The sequence below is a fragment of the Jaculus jaculus genome, chromosome X (genome assembly GCF_020740685.1).
Source record: "Jaculus jaculus isolate mJacJac1 chromosome X, mJacJac1.mat.Y.cur, whole genome shotgun sequence".
Classification (NCBI taxonomy): Eukaryota; Metazoa; Chordata; class Mammalia; order Rodentia; family Dipodidae; genus Jaculus; species Jaculus jaculus.
The window spans coordinates 49,061,711-49,087,369 of NC_059125.1; the positions used below are offsets into that span (position 1 = coordinate 49,061,711).

General features: G+C 45.8%; 1 protein-coding gene across 1 annotated transcript; it reads left to right on the top strand.

Annotated features, from left to right (window-relative positions):
* Positions 1-2,919: 2,919 nt before the first annotated feature.
* On the top strand, positions 2,920-23,117 carry Usp11 (ubiquitin specific peptidase 11). Its single transcript, XM_045140895.1, has 21 exons — positions 2,920-3,108; positions 12,606-12,715; positions 12,891-13,021; positions 13,158-13,275; positions 13,886-14,031; positions 14,166-14,227; positions 14,349-14,448; positions 14,846-15,019; positions 15,107-15,265; positions 15,634-15,858; positions 15,978-16,061; positions 16,167-16,261; positions 18,540-18,746; positions 20,193-20,242; positions 20,419-20,688; positions 20,786-20,856; positions 21,110-21,222; positions 21,884-22,033; positions 22,119-22,234; positions 22,428-22,516; positions 22,603-23,117. The coding sequence occupies exons 1-21, from the start codon at positions 2,957-2,959 to the stop codon at positions 22,735-22,737; spliced, it is 2,757 nt and encodes a 918-aa protein (XP_044996830.1). The 5' UTR covers positions 2,920-2,956; the 3' UTR covers positions 22,738-23,117.
* The last annotated feature ends 2,542 nt before the right edge of the window (positions 23,118-25,659 follow it).

Below are 25,659 nucleotides of genomic sequence, written 5' to 3' on the forward strand. Positions count from 1 at the left end.
TTAAAAAGACCCCTGAGAGATTGCACACAAGATGGTGGAATGAGTTGAAGCATGTAGAACAGGTTGAAGTGTTGGTGGGCTGAGAATCAAGTAGAAAGGAGTTAGGCTTATGTAACATAAGCAAGCCTGTCAGAATGGAAATGAAATGCAGAGGCTGTTTGAAGGACAGGAAGGCACCATAGAACTGGGGTGGTATGATGCAGAAAGGCCTAATATAACAACATATCTGACTGACACCATAAAGAGGAGAGGGAGTGAGAGGAGGGTAGATTTTGGGGCAACTGACTAGGTAGAGGAATTGAAATACACTGATCAAGTTCAGGAGTGAAACCACAGGTGGTACTGGAAGTTTACTTGTGTCTAGGGAGTCATGGGGATCATGGGTAACATGATCCTGGGAAGGATAAAATTAGTAAGAGGTCAGAGGTCAAGTGGAACAGACTAGGTCTTGCCTTCAAGTATGGAGGATAGTCAAGGCTGTAATTTTCCTGCCCTGTGAATATCCCCCAATCCCAGTGTCAAGAATAGACTTGTAGACGGAAGAGGTGGTGTGGGCAAGTCTAAGCAAATTCTGTAAATTCTACAAGCCTAAGTGGCTGTTTGCTAAAGCCCAGCAGTGGTGACCTGTGAGACTCTACTCTCCTTGTAAGCAATTTGATGATATGCCAGTTTGTCACAGTGGTTCTCTTGTCCAAGAATTGGAAGAACATAACATCTTCCCTTTCCTGTTTGCTTGTAACAGGACTAGAACTTCCACAAACTCCTTAACATAGTTCCTATGCCATCCCTTGGATAGAATCAGATGACATAGTAACCTCTGGCAACAAGGGAGGCCTTGCAAATGGGGACAAGATTGCCAGGCCAGACTTTTCAGGAATAGAATTCATTTAACTGCTCTTTAAATTGGTATGGGCAGAGGTGTTGGCCTCTGGAAAGTGAAGTATGGGCTTTGTTTCATTGAAGTCTAGGTCTGGGGAGTGGGAGGCTCAAAATTAAGATAGGCTTGAACAGCTCATAGCAGACCCAGTTCAAATGTCATGTTCTTTGAGACCCCCCAAGTTAAAGGGGTGTTGTGTTCCCTTTCCTTTTGGAGGTAGGAAAAGTTGAACCTGCAAGCAGACCTGTATGCACATCCATTTATGTAGGTGTGGGAAGTCAAGGTTCGGGGAGTTTGTGGATGAGGACAATCAATAGGAAGGAATATGGTGATGTAGAGAAATATTAAAATCATCAGTTACTTAACAGAACCACCAAAGACTTACCCCCCTTCTAGAGAAAGTCTGGTAAACTTTGTTCTGAGGAGTACCACAGTTTTGGTGGTAGAGATCAAAAAGTAGGTGAATAGCCCACAATGCTCCCTTCCCAAAACTAAAACGACAGTACTGCTAGTTAACAAACCCTGGCCTAAAGCTGGGCATGGTGGCACGTACCTGTAAACCTGTAATCCCATCCAGCACTTGGGAGACTGATGCAAGAGGGTCACTGTGAACTCAAAACCAGTCTGAACTACATATTGACACTTGAGACCCTGTCAAAAAAAAAAAAAAAAGAAAAAGCTGGGTGCCTAGCCTTTGATCCCAGCACTCAGGAGGCAGAGGTAGGGTCAGCCTGGGCAGAGCAAGACCCTACCTTGAAAACCAAACAAGAAAAATAAAAATGGAAATTGCACTATTCCAATATTTTCAAACTTTTAGGATTTTTTTGTATGCTTAAAGAATTGAGGATATCCAAAGAACTTTTTCTTATTTCAAGGTAACTTCTGGATAACATATTTACCATACATGCATGAGGATGAGTTAAAAGATATTACTCTGAGCATGTTGGTGCATGCCTTTAATCCCAGCACTGGAGGTAGAGATAGGAGGGTCACTAAGTTTGAGGCCATCCTGAGACTACATATTGAGTTCCAGGTCAGCCTGAGCTATAAAGAGAGACTACCTGAAAACAACAACAACAATAATAATAATATATAAATAAATCTATGAGCTCCCTTTAGGGGGTTTATTGGGTCAATAGCCTGTGACCCCAGATTAAGGATCACCTGATGATCTCCTGTCCTGAAATCACAGCTCTTAACATATAGTAGCTGGGTGGACAAATGAGCTAACATTTCTTGCCCTCAGCTTTCCTCATTGTTGCCCATGAGCCACAAAGAGTATCTACTACCTAAGGCTACTATTTAAGTCTAACAAAGCACTTAAGCTGGATAAACTGCTAGTTGTTATTGCTGTGAGTCCCACAAATAGTTTTGGGCTGAGGTTTCCTTCATATTTGCATGGTGAATATATGTAGTTCAGGAAGGTGATTGTGGTGCATGCCTACAATCCCAGCTCTTACGGAGACCAAAACTGGAGAACCAAGAAAAATGCAAGGCAAACCTAAGCCTCTATCACACATATCTATCACACACATACACGCCTAGTTCACGAAAGCAAACAAGGCCCTGCAGTCCTAAGAGGCTGTCAGGAAGTGGTACCTATGTTATATTAGGTTTTGATGGGTGGGAAGGGTAGTCTAATGAAAGAACATGTTCAAGCTAACAAAAACGTGGCATGCAGTGTAGGGGGTCCTCAGTTTAGAGTCAGGGAAGACTCAGGGACCATCCAAAGGCCCTAAAAATCCTTCAACTTATCTTTCCTCACCTGGGAAACCTTGGGTTCCGACTTCTACAAAACCTTTTTGCCCTTAAACCAATAAAGCATTAGAGCCCCACAAGGAATTGCTATCTTAGTTCCCAGCTGGAGATTTTTACCCCGTGTATTGCTTACAGATATCGCAGCCCACCACCCTTGCCTAACTGATACACGTCCGCTTATGGGGCCCATTTCCAAGATGGCAGTAGCCCCCTAGCTGTTTGGGGGGCTCTGTTTCCGTTTCCGGGACAGAATCCGGAAGTGCGAGTTGAGGGTCCTTCCTATCTTCAGTTGCGTTGGCAGTTCGAGGAAGGCAGACGGCGATGGCGGCTGTCGCAGCCGACTCAGCCGCGGCTGCCGTCGCGGCGGTCGCTGAGGACAGAGAGCCACAGCACGAGGCAATGCCTGGGCTGGACGACCAGTGGCGCCAAATTGAGAATGGGCGAGAGCGTCCACTGCGAGCGGGCGAAAGCTGGTGAGGCTGGGCTTCAGCGAAGCCTTGGCCAAGGGGTCTGTGGGGGCGTTAGCAACCGCCGGGGACTTAGAAGCCGAGTTGTGTGGAAGAACCGAGTTGTGGAGGAGCGGGGAAGGGGCCAGTGGGACTGCGGGAGAGAGGGGCGTGGAGGTGCCTGTGAATGAATCGCAACGTTTGGGGAAAGAGGCGGGGCCTGTGTGGTGCAGTCTGACGCCGGAGGACAAAATGGGTCTTGTTGGGGGGGGCGGGGCCTGAGAGACAGCCTTCAGGGTGGGGGACTGCGTCTTGGACCCCGGAGCCTAGAAAGGAGGCGGATTCTGGACGTAAGTTGGGGGTGTAGGGTGTGTTAGGAAGCATAGCCTCGGTTAAGAAGAGCAGCCTGCGAGTGCTCCCTGGCGCCTGAGAACGAGGCGAACTTTGTGGCGTCAGACGAAGAGCTGCGTCTTAGCCAATAGCTGGGCCTGGGGGATGGGACCCTAGTAGCGGGAAGACGCAACCCGGTGCCTGGGAACGAGGTTAGGCCTAGGGGCGTGGCCTAAGGTCGGGAAAGTTCGGGAAGGAGGGGTTGTGCCTGAGACAAAATGGCGCCTGCGAATGAACAAAGTTTGTGACGCGGAAGGTTTTTATTTTTCCTCACCCTAGCCAAGGACTAGAGGAAGTGCAAAAGATTAACATGGGAAGGTTCTTCGATTTTTCTTTCTGTTATAATCAAAATACATTATTTAAAAAGAACCCAGGCCGGGTGTGGTGGCGCACGCCTTTAATCCCAGCACTTGGGAGGCAGAGGTAGGAGGATCGCTGTGAGTTCAAAGCCACCCTGAGACTCCATAGTGAATTCCAGGTCAGCCTGAGCTAGAGTGAGACCCTGCCTCGGAGAAGAAAAAAGCGTTTTACATAAAATAAATGCTCTGTGATTTTCAAAAAATGTCATGTTCATGATAGACAAAGGCTGAAGAACTATTTGAGATTGAAGGAATTAATGCATTTTAGTAAGTCATAATAACAATGCAACATGTGAGCCTAGATTGGATGTTGGAACAGTAAGCAATAAATCATTTAAGAAAAAAGGCTTCTGGGCTGGAGAGATGGCTCAGCTATTAAAATGGCTTGCTTGCAAAGCCTGAAGGGGGGAGGGGCCTCCGGATTTGATTCCCCAGGACTCGGGTAAAGCCACACAAGTGGTGCATCTGTCTGGCGTTCCTTTGTGGCAAGAAGCCTTGGCTCGCCCATGCACATCCACCCTCCCCCACCACACACTCAAATAAATAAAAATGTTTTTTTCTCTTTCAGTGTAAAATTCATTTGGAAAAGGTGAAATTTGACTAAGGCTGATAGTTAAATTATTATTATTGATAATTCCTTGATTGTTACTATAATTGTGTTTACAAAAGAATGTACTTGTTCAGGGGAAATACATATTGAAAAGTTGGGGGATAAGGAGACATTGTGTAAGCAGCTTATTAAATGAATGGAAAAATAGCATCTATAAAAGGCAGGTATGGAGAAGGGGAGAGTTGGGATGTTGGTCACAAGATGAAAAATTTCAACTGAACAAAAATCCATAAAATAAATTAAATAAATTCGGAAGGCCCATTGTACAATATAGTAATTATAGTTACTAACCTATTGTATACTTAAAAATTGCTTAGTACAGCCGGGCGTGGTGGCGCACGCCTTTAATCCCAGTACTTGGAAGGCAGAGGTAGGAGGATCATTGTGAGTTCGAGGCCACTCTGAAACTACATAGTAAATTCCAGATCAGCCTGAGCTAGAGTGAGACCCTACCTCGAAAACCAAAAAAAAAAAAAAAAAATGCTGAGTAAATTTTGCATTCATTTACTCCAAAAACTATGTGACGCAATGGATATGTTAATTACCGTTTTAGTTATTCTACAGTGTAGACATATCTCAAACCATCCTACTGTGTGCAAATGCACATTTTGTCAACTTAAAAAAATTCCCAGAAATACATATGAAGAAACAATGATAAGTGTTAGATTTGTGAAACCTGGATGAAGGGCATACTGAGAAATTTCTGTATTATTTTTGCCACCTTTTCTTGTTTTTGTTTTCTCCAGGTAGGGTCTTACTGTAGCCCAGGCTGACCTGGAATTCACTATGTAGTCTCAGACTGGCCTCTAACTCACAGTGATCCTCCTACCTTGGCATTCTGAGTGCTGAGATTAAAGGCATGTGCCACCATGCCCAGCTGCCTTTTTTTTTTTTTTTTTTTTTTTTGAGAGTAGGCTAGCTAGCCTTTAACTCTCTGGCTTCAGCCTTCCAAATTCTGGGATTACACCATATATACCTGGCTTATTTTTGTTGTTTTGATGATTTTATTTAAAAGTAAAACAAACAAACAAAAAAAAAAAAACAAGCTGGGTGGGGTGGTAGCATGCTTTTGATCCTAGCATCCAGGAGGCTAGGGTGGGAGGATTGCCGTGAGTTCAAGGCCAGGCTGGGCTACAGAGTGAATCCCAGGCCAACCTGGACTGAAGTGAGACTGCTTCAAAAAATAATAATAAATGTGAATGTGTGACTTTATCACCCTGGTAAAGATTCAGAACATTACCATAAACCATTCTGTGCCCCTCCCAGATGTAAATTCTCCCTGTTTCATATGAAACTGTTAATCTTGAATTTTTAAAGAGCTCTTTTCAAATGTTTTACCACCACTGTATACATCACTAAATAGTATTTCTTATCTAAGCTTTCCCTTTATGTATATATGCAATTTATGTATAAAGTCAGTTTATATATTTTTATTTTTGACAGTTTTTATATATGTATATGATGTGTTTTGGTCATATTCACTCCATAACCTTCTCTTGTCTTCCTCCCATTGAATACCACCTTCCCAACTAGCCCCACTTCTACTCCGATGCCTTTGTGATCCACTGTTTAACTAGGGTGGCTTGCCTGAGCATGGATTAGAGGTCATTTACCAGAGCCTGAGCAACTTACCAGTAGTTATGCCAATGAAGAAAATGTGTCCCTTTCCCCCAGCAACCATTAATTGCCAATAGTTTCTCGGGGAAGGTGGAGCCTCATGAGCCGCTCCACCATGCATGACAGAGCGTTGATGGGTCGTCTTGTGCACATAGCCACAGATGCTGTGAGTTTGTTAGTGCAACAGCCATGTCATGTCCAGAAGACAGTGTTCCACCGCACTCCTCTCCATTCTTCTCCTTTGGAAATGTTCCCTCAGCCTTAGAGGGGTAGGCATAGATATCCTCTTTAGGGCTTAGCACTCAACAGAAACTTATTCTCAGCACCTTGAATGAGTTTTGAGTCTCCCAAGTAATTGCAAAAAAAAAAAAAAAAATAGCTTCTCTGGCCAAAGCTGAGAACATTAATCTATGGGCATAAACATATTTTTAGAAAGCATTTTGATGGGCACAACATCCATTTAGCCAAATAGCCCTAGTAGCTTCTTTCCTAGTGCCTATGACCTCCCCAATCTACAGAGTTGACTGGGTTTTCAGTACTGGGTGTGTATTCTCTCCAAAGGATCAAGCTTCTCATCCACAGAGCAGTCAGTTACCCCCGTAAGTCATGCCACTATTGCACCAGTGAACATACTGTCTGGCTGATCTGTATGGCACACAGGGTCCACCATTGGATACTGATGACTTTTCTGCCCCAGCAGCCTACATACACCTTTTAACACTATGAAAGCAAACCAGCAGGGAGAAAGCTTCCAGCTCAGTTCCAGCTTGATGAGATCATGCATTACATATGAAATTAGACTGGATGCGTACTGTAAGCACTTACATCAGGTACATGGTATCCATATGACAGGATTTGTGATAGTAACTTTTATCACTTGATTACAGTTCTGTATGACAGGTTTCTGAGTTGTTAAGATACCATTTTCCTCTTAAATATTAATTCTTTACAAAATGTCATGTCCATCTGTTCCCCCCAAATGTCCAGCAGCTTCCCATCTTATGTAATATAAATGCTAAAATCCTTAAAGTGACCTGCAAGGTTTTATGAAGCTGGAACCCTACTTCCATTCTGGTTTCTTCTCTGATTAGTAGCTCTTCCCTTTCTCCATCAGGGCCATTTGTTTTGGACTATTGATGTTCTTTAAACACATCAAGGGCTGGAGAAATGGCTAAGCTGTTAAAGGCACTTGCTTGCAAAGCCTGAAGTCCTGGGTTCAATTCCCCAGTACCCACATAAAGCCAGATGCGCAATGTGGCATATGCACTTGCATTGTTTATTTGCACTGGCACACCTATTCATTCTCATTCTCTCCTCAAATATATAAGCATCCGGCGTGGTGGTCCACGCTTTTAATCCCAGCACTCGGAAGGCAGAGGTAGGAGGATCACCATGAGTTCGCGGCCACCCTGAGAATACAGAGGAGTGAATTCCAGGTCAGCTTGGGCTAGAGTTGAGACCCTATCTTGAAAAAAGAAAAATAAATAAGCAGTTAGCTGATTCTATTATGTAGACATGGTTGATAAACCACTTTACATAAGGGATTTTTTTTTAAGGTAATTTAGCCAGGCATGGTGGCACACCACTTTTAATCCCAGCACGGCAGAGGTAGGAGGATCAAGTAGGAGGATCTCTGTGAGTTCAGGTCCACCCTGAGATTATATAGTGAATTCCAGGCCAGCTTGGGCTAGAGTGAGACCCTGCCTCGAGAACCCCCCCCCAACCACCAAAAAATACTTAGAGAATATTAGTTATGGAGCTGGGCATAGTGGCGCAAGCCTTTAATTCCAGCACTTGGGAGGCAGAAGTAAGAGGATTGCCTTGAGTTCGAGGCCACCCTGAGATTCCATAGTGAATTCTAGGTCAGCCTAGGCTAGAGTGAGACCCTACCTCAAAAAATATATATATTAGTTATGGGGCTGGAGAAATGGCTTAGCGATTAAGGCACTTGCCTACATAGTCTAAGGACCCAGGTTCGATTCTCCAGTACCTATGGAAGCCAGCTGCACAAGGTGGTGCATGCATATGGAGTTCGTTTGTAGTGGCTAGAGGCCCTGCCTGGCACACCCATTCTCTCTATCTGCCTGTCTCTCAATTTTTTAAAAATTTAAAAAGAATATTAGGGGGAGGGTTATGATGGAGAATGGAGTTTCAAAGGGGAAAGTGAGGGGAGGGAGGGTATTACCATGGGGTATTTTTTATGATCATGGAAGTTGCTAATAAAAATTGAGAAGAAAAAAAGATTTAAGAATTTTTTTAAAAACAAAAAAAGTATTAGTTATGACCAAAATCATTAAAAAGAAAAACCACGTAGCAGGTGTGAAGGCATACACCTTTAATGCCAGCACTCAGGAGGCAGAGGAAGGAGGAGGATCACCATGAGTTCAAGGTCACCTTGAGACCACATAGTGAATTCAGGCCAGCTTGGGATAGAATGAGACCCTACCTCGGAAAAACCCAAATAAATAAACCCATCAGGCTTTAGTAGCTGTTTCCAGAGTTTCCCTTACATAGTTCTTTAGTAACAATACCAGTGGATTATCTATTACAGATGGGGAATACAAAACTAGGGTATGTTGTCTACCATTGCACCAAAGCTCTCTAGCAAAGAATAAAAAGTCTCAATTCATCCTGAAAATAAACAACAATAAATAAAATGATTTGTAACCCATTTGGAGAGATGTTCAAGCAAGTACCATTATCCACTGATCCATCTTTCCAGCCTTTGGAGAGAGATTCAATAAGGCTACAAAGGTTTGGTTCATGTTCCTTCCCCATCCCCGCACAGGCTGACCTGGAATTCACTATATAGTGTCAGGGTAGCTTTGAACTCACTGCTATTCTCCTACCTCTGCTGGGATTAAAGGCATGTGTCACCACACCAAACTCTTGACACATATTAACAAATGTGTTATGATAGTATCATTGGTAAGCAGGGCATGAAGTCCTAACATCCTTACCAATACCTTTAATTTTTTTTTTCACTAATTTATCTGTGTGTGTGTTCCAAGAGCTCTTGCTGCTGCAACAGTTTGCAGACACCTACTTCTTTGTGCCCAGCTTTTCTTTATGTGCATGCTGGCAAACTGAACCAGGACTGCCAGGCTTTTCAAGCGAGTAGCTTTAATCGCCGAGCCATCTCCCCAGCTCGCTAATACCTTTTTTTTTTTTTTTTAAGTAGGGTCTCACTCTAGCCCAGGCTGTACTGGGATTCATTCTGTAGTTCCAGGCTGGCCTTGAACTCAGCATTCCTCCTATTTCTGCCTCCCCAGTCCTGGGATTAAAGATGTGTGCCACCATGCCCTGCTCAAAGTTCTAAAAAGAACTTTAAATTTTATTTGCACATGTGTGTGTGCATGTGCGTGCACACGCATACAGGGTCCCTTGCCACTGCAAACAAACATTCATCCAACTTTATGTGAGTGGCTGGGGAATTGAATTCTGGCTGGCAGGTTTTATAATCAAGTGTCTTTAACAGCTGAGCCATCTCGCCAGCCCTTCTTTAGCCCTCCATTTTATTTATTTATTTATTTTTTTTACTTTTTAATTTTTTTTTTCAAGGTAGGGTCTCACTTTAGACCCAAGCTGACCTGGAATTCACTATATAGTCTCAGGGTGGACTTGAACTCAGTGATCCTCCTACCTCTGCCTCCCAAGTGTTGGGATTAAAGACATGTGCCACCACGTCTGGCACCTTGTGTCAACATTATTTTCAACCCTAATCTTTAGTGCTGGAAGATCTGACCAAGTACAGTTAATTCAGTCATCTTCTCTTTTTTGTTTTAAGGTTTTTCAAGGTAGGGTCTCACTCTAGCTCAGGCTGACCTGGAATTCACTATGTAGCCTCAGGGTGGCCTCGAACTCGTGGTGATCCTCCTACTTCTGCCTCATCTTAACTGATTTTGTTTTTACTTAATTTCTTAGAGGAGCTTATATTTTAAGAATATTCACATCTCTTTCTTTCTGTCTCTCTCTCTCTCTCTCTCTTTTTCTGAGATAGGGTCTCACTCTAGCCAGGCTGATCTAGAATTCACTATGGAGTCTCAGGGTGGCCTTGAACTCACCATGATCCTCTTACCTTTGCCTTCCAAGTGCTGAGATTAAAGGCGTACACTACCACACCCAGCTAAGAGCATTCACATCTCTAATAATATAGTTTTCTTTTGTTGTTGTTGTTTTTTCAAGGTAGGGTCTCACTCTGGCCCAGGCTGACCTGGAATTCACTATGTAGACTCGAGCTGGCCTGGAACTCACAGTGATCCTCCTACCTCTGTCCCCTAGTGCTGGGACGAAAGGTGTGCACCACCATACCAGCTGGGACTACAAATATTTTGAGCTTAATTTAACTTCCATATCTGTACAAAAAAATGTTTGAACTAGGCCTGAAGTTTTATTATGGAGTGATTTTAATGATTTTTTTTAAATTTTTATTAGCAGCTTTCATGATTGTAAACAATATCCCATGGTAATGCCCTCTCTCCCCCCCCCAACTTTCCCCTTTGAAACTCTACTCTCCATCATATCCCCTCCCCCTCTCAATCAGTCTCTTTTATTTTGATGCCATGATCTTTTCCTCCTATTATGATGGTCTTGTCAGGCACTGTGACGTCATAGATATCCAGGCCATTTTGTGTCTGGAGGAGCACATTGTAAGGAGTCCTACCCTTCCTTTGGCTCTTACATTCTTTCTGCCATCTCTTCCTCAATGGGCCCTGAGCCTTGGAAGGTATGATTGAGATATTGCATTGCTGAGCACTCTTATCACTTCTTCCCAGCACCATGATGCCTTCTGAGTCATTCCAAGGTCACTGCCATCTGAAAAGAGAAGGTTCTCTACCAAAAGTGAGAGTAGCATTAATGTATAGGTATGAACATTAAGAGAAGTGCTTACTGGGCAGTTTGATGAGCATAGTATATACATTTAGCCAGACAGCAGCAGATGTTATACCCCTAGGGCTCATGACTACCCCTGTTTTAGCTTTCAGTATCAGGGATGTATTCCCTCCCATGGAGCAGGCCTCCAGTCCAATTAGAGGGCAGTTGGTTTCCACCATGACAGACATGCCACTAGTGCACCCGTTGGCTCTTAATGTTAATTTTTGTTTAAAAAAATGTAAAAAAGAAATTGGCAGGACATGGACGTGAGTTTGAGAGTACATAGTGAATTCCGGGTCAGCCTGGGCTAGAGCAAAACCTGCCTTAAAAAAAAAAAAAAGAAAGCCGGGCGTGGTGGTGCACGCCTTTAATCCCAGCACTCGGGAGGCAGAGGTAGGAGGATCGCTGTGAGTTTGAGGCCACCCTGAGACTCCATAGTGAATTCCAGGTCAGCCTGGGCTAGAGTGAGACCCTACGTCGAAAAACCAAAAAAAGAAAAAAGAAAAAGAAAGAAAAGAAAAGTAAGAAATAAAGAAATTACAACTTGGTAAAGTTGGTAGACTTCTTTCATCCCAGCACTAGGGAGGCAGGTAAGAGGATTGCTGTGAGCTCAAGTTTCAGGTCAGCCTGAGCTAGAATGAGACCCTGCTTAAATTTATAAAAAAAAAAAAAAAAAAAAAAAGCTGAGCATGGTGATGTACCACCTCTGAGGAGGCAGAGGTAGGAGGATCCCCGTTAGTTCGGGATTAGCCTGAGACTACATAGTGAATTCCAGGTCTGCCTGGGCTACAGAAAAGAAAAAGAAATTGAGTGCTGCCTCCCTTTACATTGAATTAGTTTTATTGTATGAGTGAACCTTGTAGATTGACTGTGGAGGCAGGTGAAGCCCAGAAGAAGGGATGAAAGTATCTGTGTTATAGGGTAGGGAGTGAGTGATATATGATATGTGATACTCAAGTGAGAAGGTGTGTTTTCCTGGCATGAAATATATAGCAGGGTCTGTGGGGTTTATTGCATCAACACACACACAAAGCAACAAAACCAAAACCAAAAGAAACCTCGCAAAAACTATAGAAACGGGCAGAGCATGGTGGCACACATCTTAGTCCCAGCACTTTGGAGGCAGAGGTAGGAGGATCACCGTGAGTTTGAGGCCACCCTGAGACTACATAGTGAATTCCAGGTCAGTCTGAGCTAGAGTGAGACCCTACCTCTAAAACCCCTCCCTACCCCCCAAAAAAATGGAAATGTAAAGCTAGGTACAATAATGCATGCCTGTAATTCCAAGAGGTTTGGGCAGGTTCAGTGTCAATGTGTTCTATACAGTGAATTCCAGGTCAGCTAGAGCTATGTAGTGAAACCCTGTCTGAATAAAGACCAAAATTTATCGCTGAGCTGAGCATAAAGGTGCACATCTTTAATCCCAGGAGTTGGGAGGCTGAGACAGGAAAACCAGGAGAGTTTGAAGCTAGCCTGGGCTATATGCATAGTAACTTCCAAGCCAGTAAGAGTGGGGGAGGGAGGAAACTGGGTAGCCTATTATCATCCAAATCTGGGTTTCACTGAATACATTTTGATTTTTACTTATTTCTACGTGCTGCTGACTTCCAGGGATGTTGTCCAGATAATCCCCAGATAGTCATGTGACACCCTGTTGTCTGTCTGGGTTACAGGTTCCTTGTTGAGCAGCACTGGTATAAACGATGGGAGGTTTATGTGCAGGGAGGAGACCGGGATGCTAGCACCTTTCCTGGTTGCATCAACAATGCTGAGCTCTTTGCAGGTACCAAGCCTCTGCCTCTGCCTCTCCCCTCCCCATCAACCTTGTCCTGTACTTCTGATCCCTACAGATGATCTTATGCCCATTTCTCCGTGCCAGGCCGTTAGTGAGGTGGCCAAAGTTATTCGTCAGTGCCTTCCCTAATTCATGCTCTGCCTTCTCCATCTCTACCCTGCAGATAAGATAAACTGGCACCTCAGGGAAGGACTGCTGGAAGGAGAGGATTACGTGTTACTCCCAGCTGCTGCTTGGCACTACCTTGTCAGCTGGTATGGCCTAGAACATGGCCAGCCACCTATTGAACGGAAGGTATGTGGGTGGGTCAGCTGCTGGGCATTAGATTCTCTGAGGAATTGGGGAGGAGGAAGACCTTTTAGGCCTAGGGTAGTTCCAGAGCCATGTGTCCATGGCATTGGCCTGTATCTGTGCTCCTCTGTTTTCACAGGTCATAGAACTGTCCAACATCCAAAAGGTGGAAGTGTACCCATTAGAGCTACTGCTGGTCCAGCACAGTGATATGGAAACAGCTGTCACTGTTCAGTTTAGCCATTCTGATTCTTTGGGTGAGTCTTAAGAGTCATAGGATGTGTAGGGTTAGGCTATGGACACCTGAGAAGGTACCAGTCACGTGTTGGCCAAGTTGAGCAGAGGCGCTGGAGGTCTACTAGGGGCCAGGGAGTATGTGGGCTATCATTCCCATCACTTGGGTGGGGGTGGTAAAGGGTATTTACTGGGGGTCAGGTCTCAAGTCCTGAGTGTGGATCAGTCACTTGGACATTGGGGACCCAAGACATTGGCTAAGTAAGATCTAACAGGATGAGTTAAGATTGCTAGATGAGGGCTGGAGGGGTGGCTTAGCAGTTAAGGCGTTTGCCTGCAAAGCCAAAGGACCCAGGTTCGATTCCCCAGGACCCACATTAGCCAAATGCACAAGGGGGCACACATGTCTGGAGTTCATTTGCAGTGGTTGGAGGCCCATTCTTTCTCTCTCTCCCCCCTCTCTCTTTGTCAAATAACTAAAAATAAAATATTTTTTTAAAAGATTGCTAGATGAGTCACTCATTCTGGGTCTTGGATAATGACCCTGCAGGTTGGGCCGTTAGAGCTATGTGTGGCGCAGCCGCAGGGTTGGGTCTTGGAAGTTAATGATCATATGCCCATCACTTTCCACAGACCTAGTCTTGAGCACAGCTCGGGAGCAGTTTCTAGTGGAGCCCCAGGAAGATACACGCCTCTGGATCAAGACCTCAGAGGGTTCTTTGGATCGGTTGTATAACACACACATATCACTGCTTGATGCCTCCCTTGAGACTGGACAGGTAACAATGGGAAGGGCTTTCCTGTACTGGTGTCCTGGCAGATGGACTCACCTGGCAGTGATCAGGCTGAGAAAGGACTGGGTGCTCCTGATCTTAATGCTTTCTTTCTCTCCTTTCTCCACCTCCAAACGCAGTTGGTCATCATGGAGACCCGAAACAAAGATGGCACTTGGCCCAGCGCCCAGCTGTGTGGCATGTGAGCCCTTGGGGTGTCGTGCAGAGTGGGGGCATCCCACAGTAGACAGACTGAACCTACGAGTACAGTGCACCCAAGTGTAGTAGGTCCTCAGCTGATAGGGTTTCTCATCCAACCCCAGGAACAACATGTCGGAAGAGGATGAGGACTTCCAGGGCCAGCCGGGCATCTGTGGCCTTACCAATCTGGGCAACACGTGCTTCATGAACTCGGCCCTACAGGTTGGGCCATTAGAACTATGTCTGGCACAGGCACAGGGGTGGGCTTTAAGAGCTAGGGATTGGTCCCTAGGGGATGGTGGGGGACAACAACAGCAGCACAAGGGAACAGGGTTGAAAGCCAAGGCTCCATGAGTGATTTGATCCGCCCACGTTCACTCCTGAAGTATCAACACCTTCTCCCTCCACTTGCTCCCTATTTCCCCTTCTTTCCTTGTCACTACATTTTTTTCTTCTCCAGAAATATTAATATCTCTCCCTGACTCTTCTCCATTCTCTCTACCAACCCTTCCCTGTTCTCCCATTTCCCTCTCTTCCTTCCCTCCTTACTTCCTTTGCTGTCCTCACTTGGAACACCTCACCTCTCCTCTGCCTCTTTCACTGGGCCCTAACCCCACAGTGCCTCAGCAATGTACCACAGCTCACAGAGTATTTCCTCAACAACCGCTACCTGGAGGAGCTCAACTTCCGGAACCCCTTGGGCATGAAGGGTGAACTTGCTGAGGCTTATGCAGATCTGGTGAAGCAGGCATGGTCTGGCTACCACCGCTCTATCGTTCCAAGTGTGTTCAAGGTATGACTCCATCCAGTGGATCCCCACCCCCACTCCTCTTGCTTCTCCTAGCTCCCACTCACTGTACGGCTCTGCCCATCTTCTCAGAACAAGGTTGGCCATTTTGCATCCCAGTTTCTGGGCTACCAGCAGCATGATTCCCAGGAGCTCTTGTCATTCCTCCTGGATGGGCTGCACGAGGACCTCAACCGAGTGAAGAAGAAGGAATATGTTGAGCTGTGCAATGCTGCTGGACGGCCAGATCAGGTAGACTAAAAGTCCCTGTGCTGGAAAGCCTGGTATAGTACTACATCTGTTGCCTTAGGGAATCTCTAGCTTCTCTGGCCTACTTTATAAGTTCTCCTACCCTGACCTCAGCTCCAACCTCAGTCGTACCCTTCACTCTTTCTTATACCACATTTGTCCCACACTCACCTCAGAGTTAATAATAACCACTAGGATCCTGCCACACATAAGCCCTGGCTTTGACAATTGACATGGGTTCCACAGAACTCTAGCTTGTATTTTACTACTGGACTTTAACAAGTTCTTACCCTGAGCATGTATGAGTCCATCCCCAAACCTTTCCTCTTGTCCTGGGCAAACCCCTCATCCACCATGACACTTACCAACAGGAGGTGGCTCAGGAGGCCTGGCAGAACCACAAACGACGAAATGATTCCGTGATTGTGGACACTTTTCATGGCCTCTTCAAATCCACGCTCGTGTGTCCTGATTGTGGCAATGTGTCTGTGACCTTCGACCCCTTCTGCTACCTCAGTGTCCCACTGCCAGTCTATCACAAGAGGGTCTTGGAGGTCTTCTTTGTCCCCATGGATCCACGCCGCAAACCAGAGCAGGTGAGTGTATAGGAACACAAGGAGGGACATACAGTTAGTTTTCCGATTACCCATACTGCAAGGCTTTTTGCATTAACTTAAGCCCCTTTGATCTTTCATGAATGTTACTTCTCTCTCAGCACCGGGTTGTGGTCCCCAAGAAAGGCAATATCTCAGATTTGTGTGTGGCTCTGTCCAAGCACACAGGTGTTGCACCAGACAAGGTGAGACTTTACAGGGAAAGACTGGGTGGGTAGGATTTGGAGGAAGAAGGGCTTGAGGAAGCCTTGCAAAGTGACCAGTCTCCCTACCCTGCATCTTATTCACAGATGATAGTGGCTGATGTCTTTAGTCACCGATTCTATAAGCTTTACCAGCTGGAAGACCCTCTAAGTGGCATCTTGGACCGTGATGATATTTTCGCGTGAGTAAGGAGACCAAGGGAAGGAATGGTAGTGGTTTTAAAGAAGTTGATCGGCTTCCTTTTTTGCCTTGCTGGACAAGTGTTTTTATTTTTATTTTTTTAATTTTTATTTAAGGGAGAAAGAGGCAGAGAGGGAAGGGGAGAGAATGGGTGTGACAAGCCTTCTAGCCACTGCAAATTAACTCCAGTCATATGCACCACCTTGTGCATCTGGTTTATGTGGGTCCTGGGAAGTTGAACCTGGGTCCTTTGGCTTTGCAGGCAAGAGCATTAACCGTTAAACCATCTCTAACACTGAGCTATACCCCTCAATATGATATATATGCCTCTTAACTTCCTTCCTTCCTTCCTTCCTTCCTTCCTTCCTTCCTGCCTGCCTGCCTGCCTGCCTGCCTGCCTGCCTTCCTTCCTTCCTTCCTTCCTTTCTTTGTTTTCTGAGGTAGTGTCTCACTCTAGCCCAGTCTAACCTGGAACTCGGTCTGTAGTCCCAGGCTGGCTTTGAACTCACAGTGATCCTCCTGTTCCTGCCTCTCTGGTTCTGGGATTAAAGGCATGTACAACCACCCCCAGCCTCTTTTTTTTTCCCTTGAGACAGGGTCTCACTGTAGCCAAGGCTGACCTGGAACCCACTGTGTGGCTCCAGGCTAGCCTCAAACTCCTCCTACTGCAGCCTCCCTTAAATAAAAATTAAAGGCATGTGCCACCGTGCTCTGCTAAAAGGTTTTTTTTAATGTTTTATTTTAATTTATATATTTAAAGAGAGAGAAAGAGAGCCAGGTATGGTGGTACATGTCTTTAATCCCAGCACTCGGGAGGCAGAGGTAGGAGGATTGCCATGAGTTCGAGGCCACCCTGAGACTACATAGTGAATTCCAGATCAACCTGGGCTAGAGGGAGACCCTACCTTGATAAACAAACAAAACAGTGAGAGAGAAAGAAAGAAGCAGTGTGAGAGAAAAGCAGTAGAGAGAATGGGCACACCAAGGGCCTCTAGTAACAGCAAGTGAACTCCAGAAGCATGTGCCACCTTGTGCATCTGACTTATGTGGGTCCTTGGGAATAGAACCTAAGTCCTTTGGCTTTATAGGCAAGTGTCTTAACCGCTAAATCATTTCTCCAGCCCTAAAAGTTTTTATTGAACCCCCGCCCCTGCGCTCTATAAAGTAGAAAATATTTCATGAAATCACCTTTTAGACCTTTCTTTCTTTCATTTTTTTTTTCCAGGTAGGGTTTCACTGTAGCTCAGGCTGACCTGGAATTCACTATGTAGTCTCAGGGTGGCCTCGAACTCACGGCAATCCTCCTACCTCTGCTTCCCAAGTGCTGGGATTAAAGGTGTACACCACCATGCCTGGACACCTGGCTTAGACCTTTTTTTAAAAAAATATTGTATTTATTTATGAAAGAAAGAAGCAGATAGATAGAGAAGAGAGAGAATGGGCATGCCAGGGTCTCTAGCTACTGCAAACGAACTCCAGATGCATATGCCACCTTTTGCATCTGGCTTTACATGGGTACTGGGAAGTTGAACCTGGTTTGTTGGCAAGCACCTTAACCACTGAGCTATCTCTCCAGCCCTCGACCCTTTTCATACTGTTTTTGAGCTGAAAGATGAGTACATGGAGCAAGTGGGACAGAGTCAGTGAAACTTTCTTGGCATGTCCTGATCAAGAGTAACCTAACGGGGCTGGGGAGGTGGCTTATCAGGTAAGAGCGTTTGTAGCACAGCATGAGGACCTGAGTTTGATTCCCAGTACCAATGTAAAAAGACAGATGTGGCCATGCACACCTCTAATCCCACTTCTGAAGGGGATAGAGACAGAAGAATCACTGGGGTTCACTGGTCAGCCAGTCTGACTCAAAAATGGCAACTCCTGCCAGGGGTGGTGGGGCACGCCTTTAATCCCAGAACTCGGGAGGCAGGGGTAGGAGAATTGCAATGAGTTCGAGGCCACCCAGAGACTACATAGTGAATTCCAAGTCAGCCTGAACTAGAATGAGGCCCTATCTCGAAACAAAATTAAATAAATAAATAAATACAGCAACTCCAGGTTCATTGAGATCCCATATTAAGGAAGTAAGGTGGAAGAGCAATAAAGGAGGACACCCCACACCCTCCACTGACTGGCTTCTACATATGTATGCACAGGGTGCAGGTAGGTGTCTACATATATACATGTGCACCAGTTTTAAAAGGGTCTAGTGCTGAGATTAAAGACACGTGCCACCACGTCTAGCTCCATTTTTTAAAGAGTGGTTTGATGTTCATTCCCTACAGATATGAAGTGTCTGGCCGGATTGAACCCATTGAGGGTTCAAGAGATGACATTGTGGTTCCTGTCTACCTGCGGGAGCGTACCCCAACACGAGACTTCAACAATTCCTACTATGGTCTGATACTTTTTGGGCACCCTCTCCTGGTGTCGGTGCCCCGGGACCGATTCTCCTGGGAGGGCCTGTATAACATCCTGATGTACCGGCTTTCGTAAGTATCCACTTTCCAGGATTGGGAGAGGTGTAGTCTATACTCAGACCTGGGTGTCCAGCTGCCTTTTGGCACACTCAAAAGACAGTTCCCATTTAACATGGCTATAAAAGAACTTGCAGAATGTTTTCTTTCTTTAAACCTTTGGCTTTGCTATTGCTTCTCTTAGGGTACTAGAAATACAAAGGTGAACAAGATGGGCCAAGTAGAGATAGCTTCATGCATTTGTCTCTTTAGAGAGACTTGAATGTGTTTTTACTGATAGTGAAAAACTAGAGCTGGGCTGGAAAGATAGCTCAGTGGTTAAGGGCGCTTGCTTACAAAATCTGACAGCCAGATGCACAAAGTGGTGCATGCATCTGGAGTTCATTTGCAGTGGCAAGAGTCTCTCTGTCTGTCTCTCTTTCTCTCTTTTTTTTCTCTTTCCCCTTGCAAATAAATAAAAATGTTATTTAAAAATGTAGAGTCTAGGGGCTGGAGGGATGGCTTAGAGGTTAAGGTATTTGCCTGCAAAGCCAAAGGACCTGGGTTCAATTCCCCAGGACCCACGTTAGCCAGATGCATAAGAGGGTGCGTGCATTTGGAGTTTGTTTGTAGTGGCTGGTGGCCCTGGTGCACCCATTCTTTCTCTCCCTCCCTCTTTCTCTGTCAAATAAATAAATAAAAATAAAATATTTTTTTAAAAAAAATGTAGAGTCTATACCATGGTGAACAAAGAAATACATTGTCTAGATTAATCTCTCCTTAATTTGACACCCAAGTCCATCCCTCTAAGGCTTCCCTGATGTAGTTCACAGCTGGTTGAATGTCTGGTAGACTGGTTTATTAGACTTAAAATCCATACTCCTGGCTGGCACATGAATTCTAAATTCAGATCACTGCTGGCATCTTCAGCCTCTTCATGCATTTATGTCATTACTTCAACATCTTCCAAATTCATGATTAATGTTCCTATGTATCTGGATATGCTGGTGCATGCCTATAATCCCAGCTACTTGGGAGGTTGACACAAGAGGATAATAAGTTCAAGACCAGCCTGAGCAACTTAATAAAAAACACTGTCTGAAAATTTAAAAAATTCAAAACAGTGCTGGGGATGTAGTTCAATCCTAAAATAAAACCTTGGTATTGGGGAGATGGCTCAATAGTTAAAAGACAACACTGGCCTGAGTTCAGTTCCCTAGCCACCCAGGTAAAGCCAAACTACCTCCCCCCTGCAAAAGTGGCACATGTATCTGACATTCATTTGTAGTGGCAAAAGACCCTGGCATGCTCATACACGTGTGTGTGCATAAATAAATAATTAAAAAGACTTTTACAATAGAATCTTATTTATGTGGGGATGTAGCCCTGCCTTTCCATCCATAATCACCAAAATAAAACCCTGGGGTTTGCCCCCACTGTTCTTGTGCCCCTGTCTTGGGAGTCTCTTCTGCTCTGTCACAGACGCTACGTGACCAAACCCACCTCAGATGAAGACGATGGGGAAGAGAAAGGTAAGAGAGAGTGTCAACAAGGATGAGGGTATATATCCCATGGTCTTGGTAGGGGCACAGAACTGAGGGGCAGTGGGGAGATGCTGGGGATAGATACAACCCACACAGGGTTCCTTTGGATGTTCTCAGTTCACTGGAGTTCACACTTTTCTATCCCTGACATCATCCCATCCTAGGAGAAGGCGAGGAGGATGATGAAGACAGCAGCAGTGATGAAGAGAAAGAGGAAATGCCTGGACCTTCCAATAGGATCAGCCCCCAAGACTCAGAACAGGAGCAGGCTGGGCCCAGTTCCGGGGCCACTAGGAGATGCCCATTCCTTCTAGACAACTGCCTTCGTACATCTCACTGGCCCCCAAGGCGACGTCGCAAGCAACTGTTCACCCTGCAGACGGTGAACTCCAATGGGACCAGTGACCGTACCACCTCCCCTGAAGAAGTACAAAGTATGTCCATTGGTTAGAAATCCATTTGGGAAGGTGGGTAGCAGGAAGCAGGATTTCCTAGCAATAGGAGCCATGACCACCTCCCCTGCACCCCCAGCCCAGCCATACATCGCCATGGACTGGGAGCCAGAGATGAAGAGGCGCTACTATGATGAAGCAGAAGCTGAGGTAAATGGAAATGGGACCCCAGGAAGGGGGGAGCCCTTGTAGCTCACACTTCTTAACCCTTTGTATATTTTCCCCTTGACTCTAGCTGGGAATAGAGCCTAGAGATCCAGGTCCAGGCTCAACCTAGCCTTGGCACCAGCATACCCCCAGGGAGCCTCCAGGGTCTGGGGCTCTGATCTACTTGGTCTGTGACTTCATGCTGTACCCTATTTTTCTCTACCTTCTTCCCTCTGGACTTACCTCCCTCCCCCAGGGCTATGTGAAACATGACTGTGTGGGCTACATGATAAAGAAGACCCCAGTGCAGCTGCAGGAGTGCATCAAGCTCTTCACAACTGTGGAAACCCTAGAGAAGGAGAACCCCTGGTGAGGGCCCAGCATGGCCAGGAGAGACCATTGGGTAGCACTCCTTCCTGGGCACCTGCTGCCTATCCAAGTATACGTCTACGGTGCCACACTGTCCACCATCCCTAGCACATATGTCCATCTCAAAGCCTTTATTTAGCAGCAATATAAACAAGAACAAATGAGAATACCAGGAAAATGGAAAGCAAGTGATACATGCTTACAATCTGTACCCTGGTAGGCAGAGACAAGAGAATTCCTAGTTTGAAGACAGCCTGAGCTATATAGTAAGATCCTGTCTCAAAAAAGAAAAGTAGTAAGCCAGGAGTGGTGGTGCACACCTTTAATCCCAGCACTCGGGAGGCAGAGGTAGGAGGATCACCATGAGTTTGAGGCCACCCTGAGACTACATAGTGAATTCCAGGTTAGCCTGGGCTAGAGTGAAACCATACCTCAAAAAAAAGCAGCTACCCACCACCATAGGGAGACTGGGGCAGGAGGATTACAAGTTTGAGGCCAGTCTAGATTACATAGTGAGTCCCAAGCCTGTCTGAGAGAGGATGGGAGAGGAGAAAAGAGTGAAGGGCATCACTGTGGCTACATGGGCAGGTAAGGCCACACTGCCCAAGGCATAGACAGGTACTCAGAAAGTATCCCTTCCTGACTTGGGCTCTGCCTGTAGGTACTGCTCCTGCTGTAAGCAGCACCAGCTGGCCACCAAGAAACTGGATCTGTGGATGCTGCCTGAAGTTCTTATTATCCACCTGAAGCGCTTCTCCTTTTCCAAATTTTCTCGTGAGAAGCTGGACACCCTGGTGCAGTTTCCTATTCGGTCAGGAGCCTTGGGGAGAATGGCTAAGGATGATAGGAAGGGGCAGGTAGAGCCCAGCAGTATTAACTGTCTCCCCAATCCACAGGGATCTGGACTTCTCCGAGTTTGTCATCAAACCTCAGAACGAGTCGGCTCCTGAATTATATAAATATGATCTCATCGCAGTTTCCAACCATTATGGGGGCATGCGTGATGGACATTGTATGTGCGAAGCTGTGGGCAGGGGCATGCCCTGGGGGGGGGGATCTGGATTGGGGGTCAGGATGTCCCAAGTGAATGACTAGGTATGTAAGCCAATGGCAATATTATCAGGGCAGGAGGAGCAGAAGAGTGGATGTGGACACTTGGGAGGGCCGGGGGGGGGGGGGTAAGAATGACTTCCTGTTCCTTTTAGACACAACATTTGCCTGCAACAAGGACAGTGGCCAGTGGCACTACTTTGATGACAATACTGTCTCACCTGTGAATGAGAATCAGATTGAGGTACAGCTTCATTCTTCCCTTCTCCCATTCTCCTGTCTGCTTTTCCTTTCCTGACATCTACACTGACCTGTGTCCTCTTCCTACAGTCCAAGGCCGCCTATGTCCTGTTCTACCAGCGCCAGGATGTAGGACGCCGCCAGGCTCAGCCTGGCTCATCGGGCCCCCCAGTCTCTCCTGCCTCCAGTTCCCCATCCAACCCCGAGTTCATGGATGTTAACTGAGTGGCCCTGGGATCTGCTACAGGGAAGGAAGTCCCTCTGCCCCTCCTGAGATCTACCCCACTACCTTACCTATGTTCCATGGCCCTCCTCAAGGCATTGCAGGCTTAGTCTGTGGCTACTGTTCTTCTGTGCTGCTGCATTGCTTTCCTGGGAAGAAGAGGCTCTGTGCCCCTGGCAGTGTGCCCCTGCCTATGTGTGCCCGTACATCAGTGACTTCCCCTCCTAGTCCTATTTATAGTGCCCCCTCCCTTCTTTCCTCATTCTGGAGTGTTCTTAGTGGCTGGTGATGGGGGTTAACCTGGACACAGAGTGTATTTTCTTATGGAGATCCTGTACCTTCTGCTGTGTGTTATATATATAAAGCTGCAGTCTGTATCTCATGCAGCAGTGTGGGTTTTTATTTCCACTCTGTATTTGCTAAATACTAGTTTTAGGTCTTTGTTCTGTGTGCTTACTGAATATCAGGCGTGATATATGCTAAAAGTGTTTAGTGGCCACCAGCTGTGTGATAGATGCTACCTTCAAAGTACTTTAAAAAAATTTGTGGGCTGGAGAGATGGCTTAGTGGTTAAGGCATTTGCCTGCAAAGCCTAAGAACTACTGTTCAAATCTCCAGGTCCCAAGTAAGCCAGCTGCAGTGATGCAAGTGTGCAATGTCTCATACGAGCAATGTCTGGAGTTCATAGCAGGTGAAGGCCCTGGTATATCCATTCTCTCTCTCTCTCTCTCTCTCCTTCTCTCTCTCTGAGCCTTTCTCTCTCTCCCTTTCAGAATAAATAAAATTAAAAAATGCTTTCACTTAATTATTTGTGCTGGGCGTGGTGGCGCACGCCTTTAATCCCAGCACTCGGGAGGCAGAGGTAGGAGGAGCACTGTGAGTTTGAGGCCATCCTGAGACTCCATAGTGAATTCCAGGTCAGCCTGGGCTAGAGTGTGACCCTACCTCAAAAAACAACAACAAAAAAATTATTTCTGTGTGTGTGTGTGCATGCATTTTGTGCCAGGGTCTCTTGTCACTGCAAACAAATGCCCATCCAGCTTTACTTGGCTGGGGAATTTCACCTGGATCAGAGGCTTTGTAAGCAAGTGCCTTTAACTGCTGAGCCATCTCCCCAGCCATTAAAACTTTTTTCATTGACAGTTTTCACATGTAAGCACAATGCATTTTGACCATAATTCCTTCCATTACTTTCTTTTTTTCCCCTCAATTTTTATTAACGTCTTCCATGATTAGAAAAAAGTATCCCATGGTAGTACCCTCCTTCCCCCCACTTTCCCCTTTGAAATTCCATTCTCCATCATATCCCCTTCCCATCTCAATCAGTCTCCTTTATTTTGATGCCATGATCTTTTCCTCCTCTCATGATGGTCTTGTGTAGGTAGTGTCAGGCACTGTGAGGTCATGGATATCCAGGCCATTTTATGTATGGAGGGAACACATTGTAAGGAGTCCTACCCTTCCTTTGGCTCTTACATTCTTTCCGCCACCTCTTCCGCATTAGACCCTGAGCCTTGGAAGGCGTGATCGAGATGTTACTCAGTACTCCAGTCACTTCTTTCCAGCACCATGATACCTTCTGAGTCATCCCAAGGTCACTGCCATCTGAAAAGAGAAGATTCTCTACCAAAAGTGAGAGTATCATTAATATAAGGGTATGAATATTAAGAGAAGTGCTTACTGGGCAGTTTGATAAGCATAGTATATACACTATATAATCCAGACATCAGCAGACGCTACACCCCTAGGGCTCATGACTACCCCTGTTTTAAGTTTTCCGTATCAGGCCATTACTTTCGTTCGTCTCCCTATCTCTAGCCTCTTTCCACCTAACCCCTTCTTTCCAAGTAGTCCCGCTTCTATTTTGATATTGTCACATTCTGGTCAAATGCCAAGTATCCTATAGAACTTTTCCCCTGGGGAGACACAAACACATGTCTATTCACCCCAGATAGGGCACACACAACAGACCAAAGCACGATTTCACCAAAACCACTTTTGGTGAACCAATTAGTTTATTGGAGCTACTTACAGAACAGGGTTGATGAGTTGCTTGCAAAAGCAGGGTTGGGGGCTGGAGAGATGGATTCACGGTTAAGGCATTTGCTTGCAAAGCCTGAAGACCCAGGTTCGATTTCACAGTACCTAAGTTAGCCGGGTACACGAGGTGGTGCATGTGTCTGGAGTTCATTTACAGTGGCTGGAGGGCCTGGCACACCCATTTGCTTTCTCTTTCTCTTAAATAAATAAACAAACAAGAGCAGGGGTGGTCGAGAGCAGCTGAATCACTGAAAAGCCCATCCTAGCAGGGACGAAGATTCAGGAAAGCTGCATCTCTGGAGAACGCTGTACAACCTGCAGGCATCTTTGCTGGTTAGAGTATCTCCGGAAGAAGTTACTTACCCTTTACATAACCTTAGGGAGGAACCTTATAACCTGTCCCCCCAACTTGACAAGATTCTCCTGAACCTCATTCCTCCCCCCAGAAAGGAATGCTGCAATTCAGAGAAAATTTCTACATGACACTGGTTAGAGTCTGCTCCCCAACAGTTGGTAGCTTATATCCAGATGCCACAACTAGTCTTTATTTGTCGGGGGGGGGGGGGGTTGGGGCAGACTCTAACCAGTGTCATATAGCCTTGAACTCCCAACACTATTCCTGCCTCAGCCTTTCTGTGCTTGGGTTTCAGGGATTTAAAATTTAAAATAACTTCCTTAGGCTGGGGAGATGGCTCAGCAGCTAAAGGTGCTTACTTGTAAAACCTTCTGACCTGAGTTTGAGTCTCCAGTACTCACATAAAGCCAGATGTGCAGAGTGGCACATCTAGAGTTAGTGTTCACAGGCAAGAGGCCCTGCTGTGCCCATCTTCACTTTCTCTCTCTGGCTCTCTGTCACACAAATAAATAAAAAAGAATAACTTTTA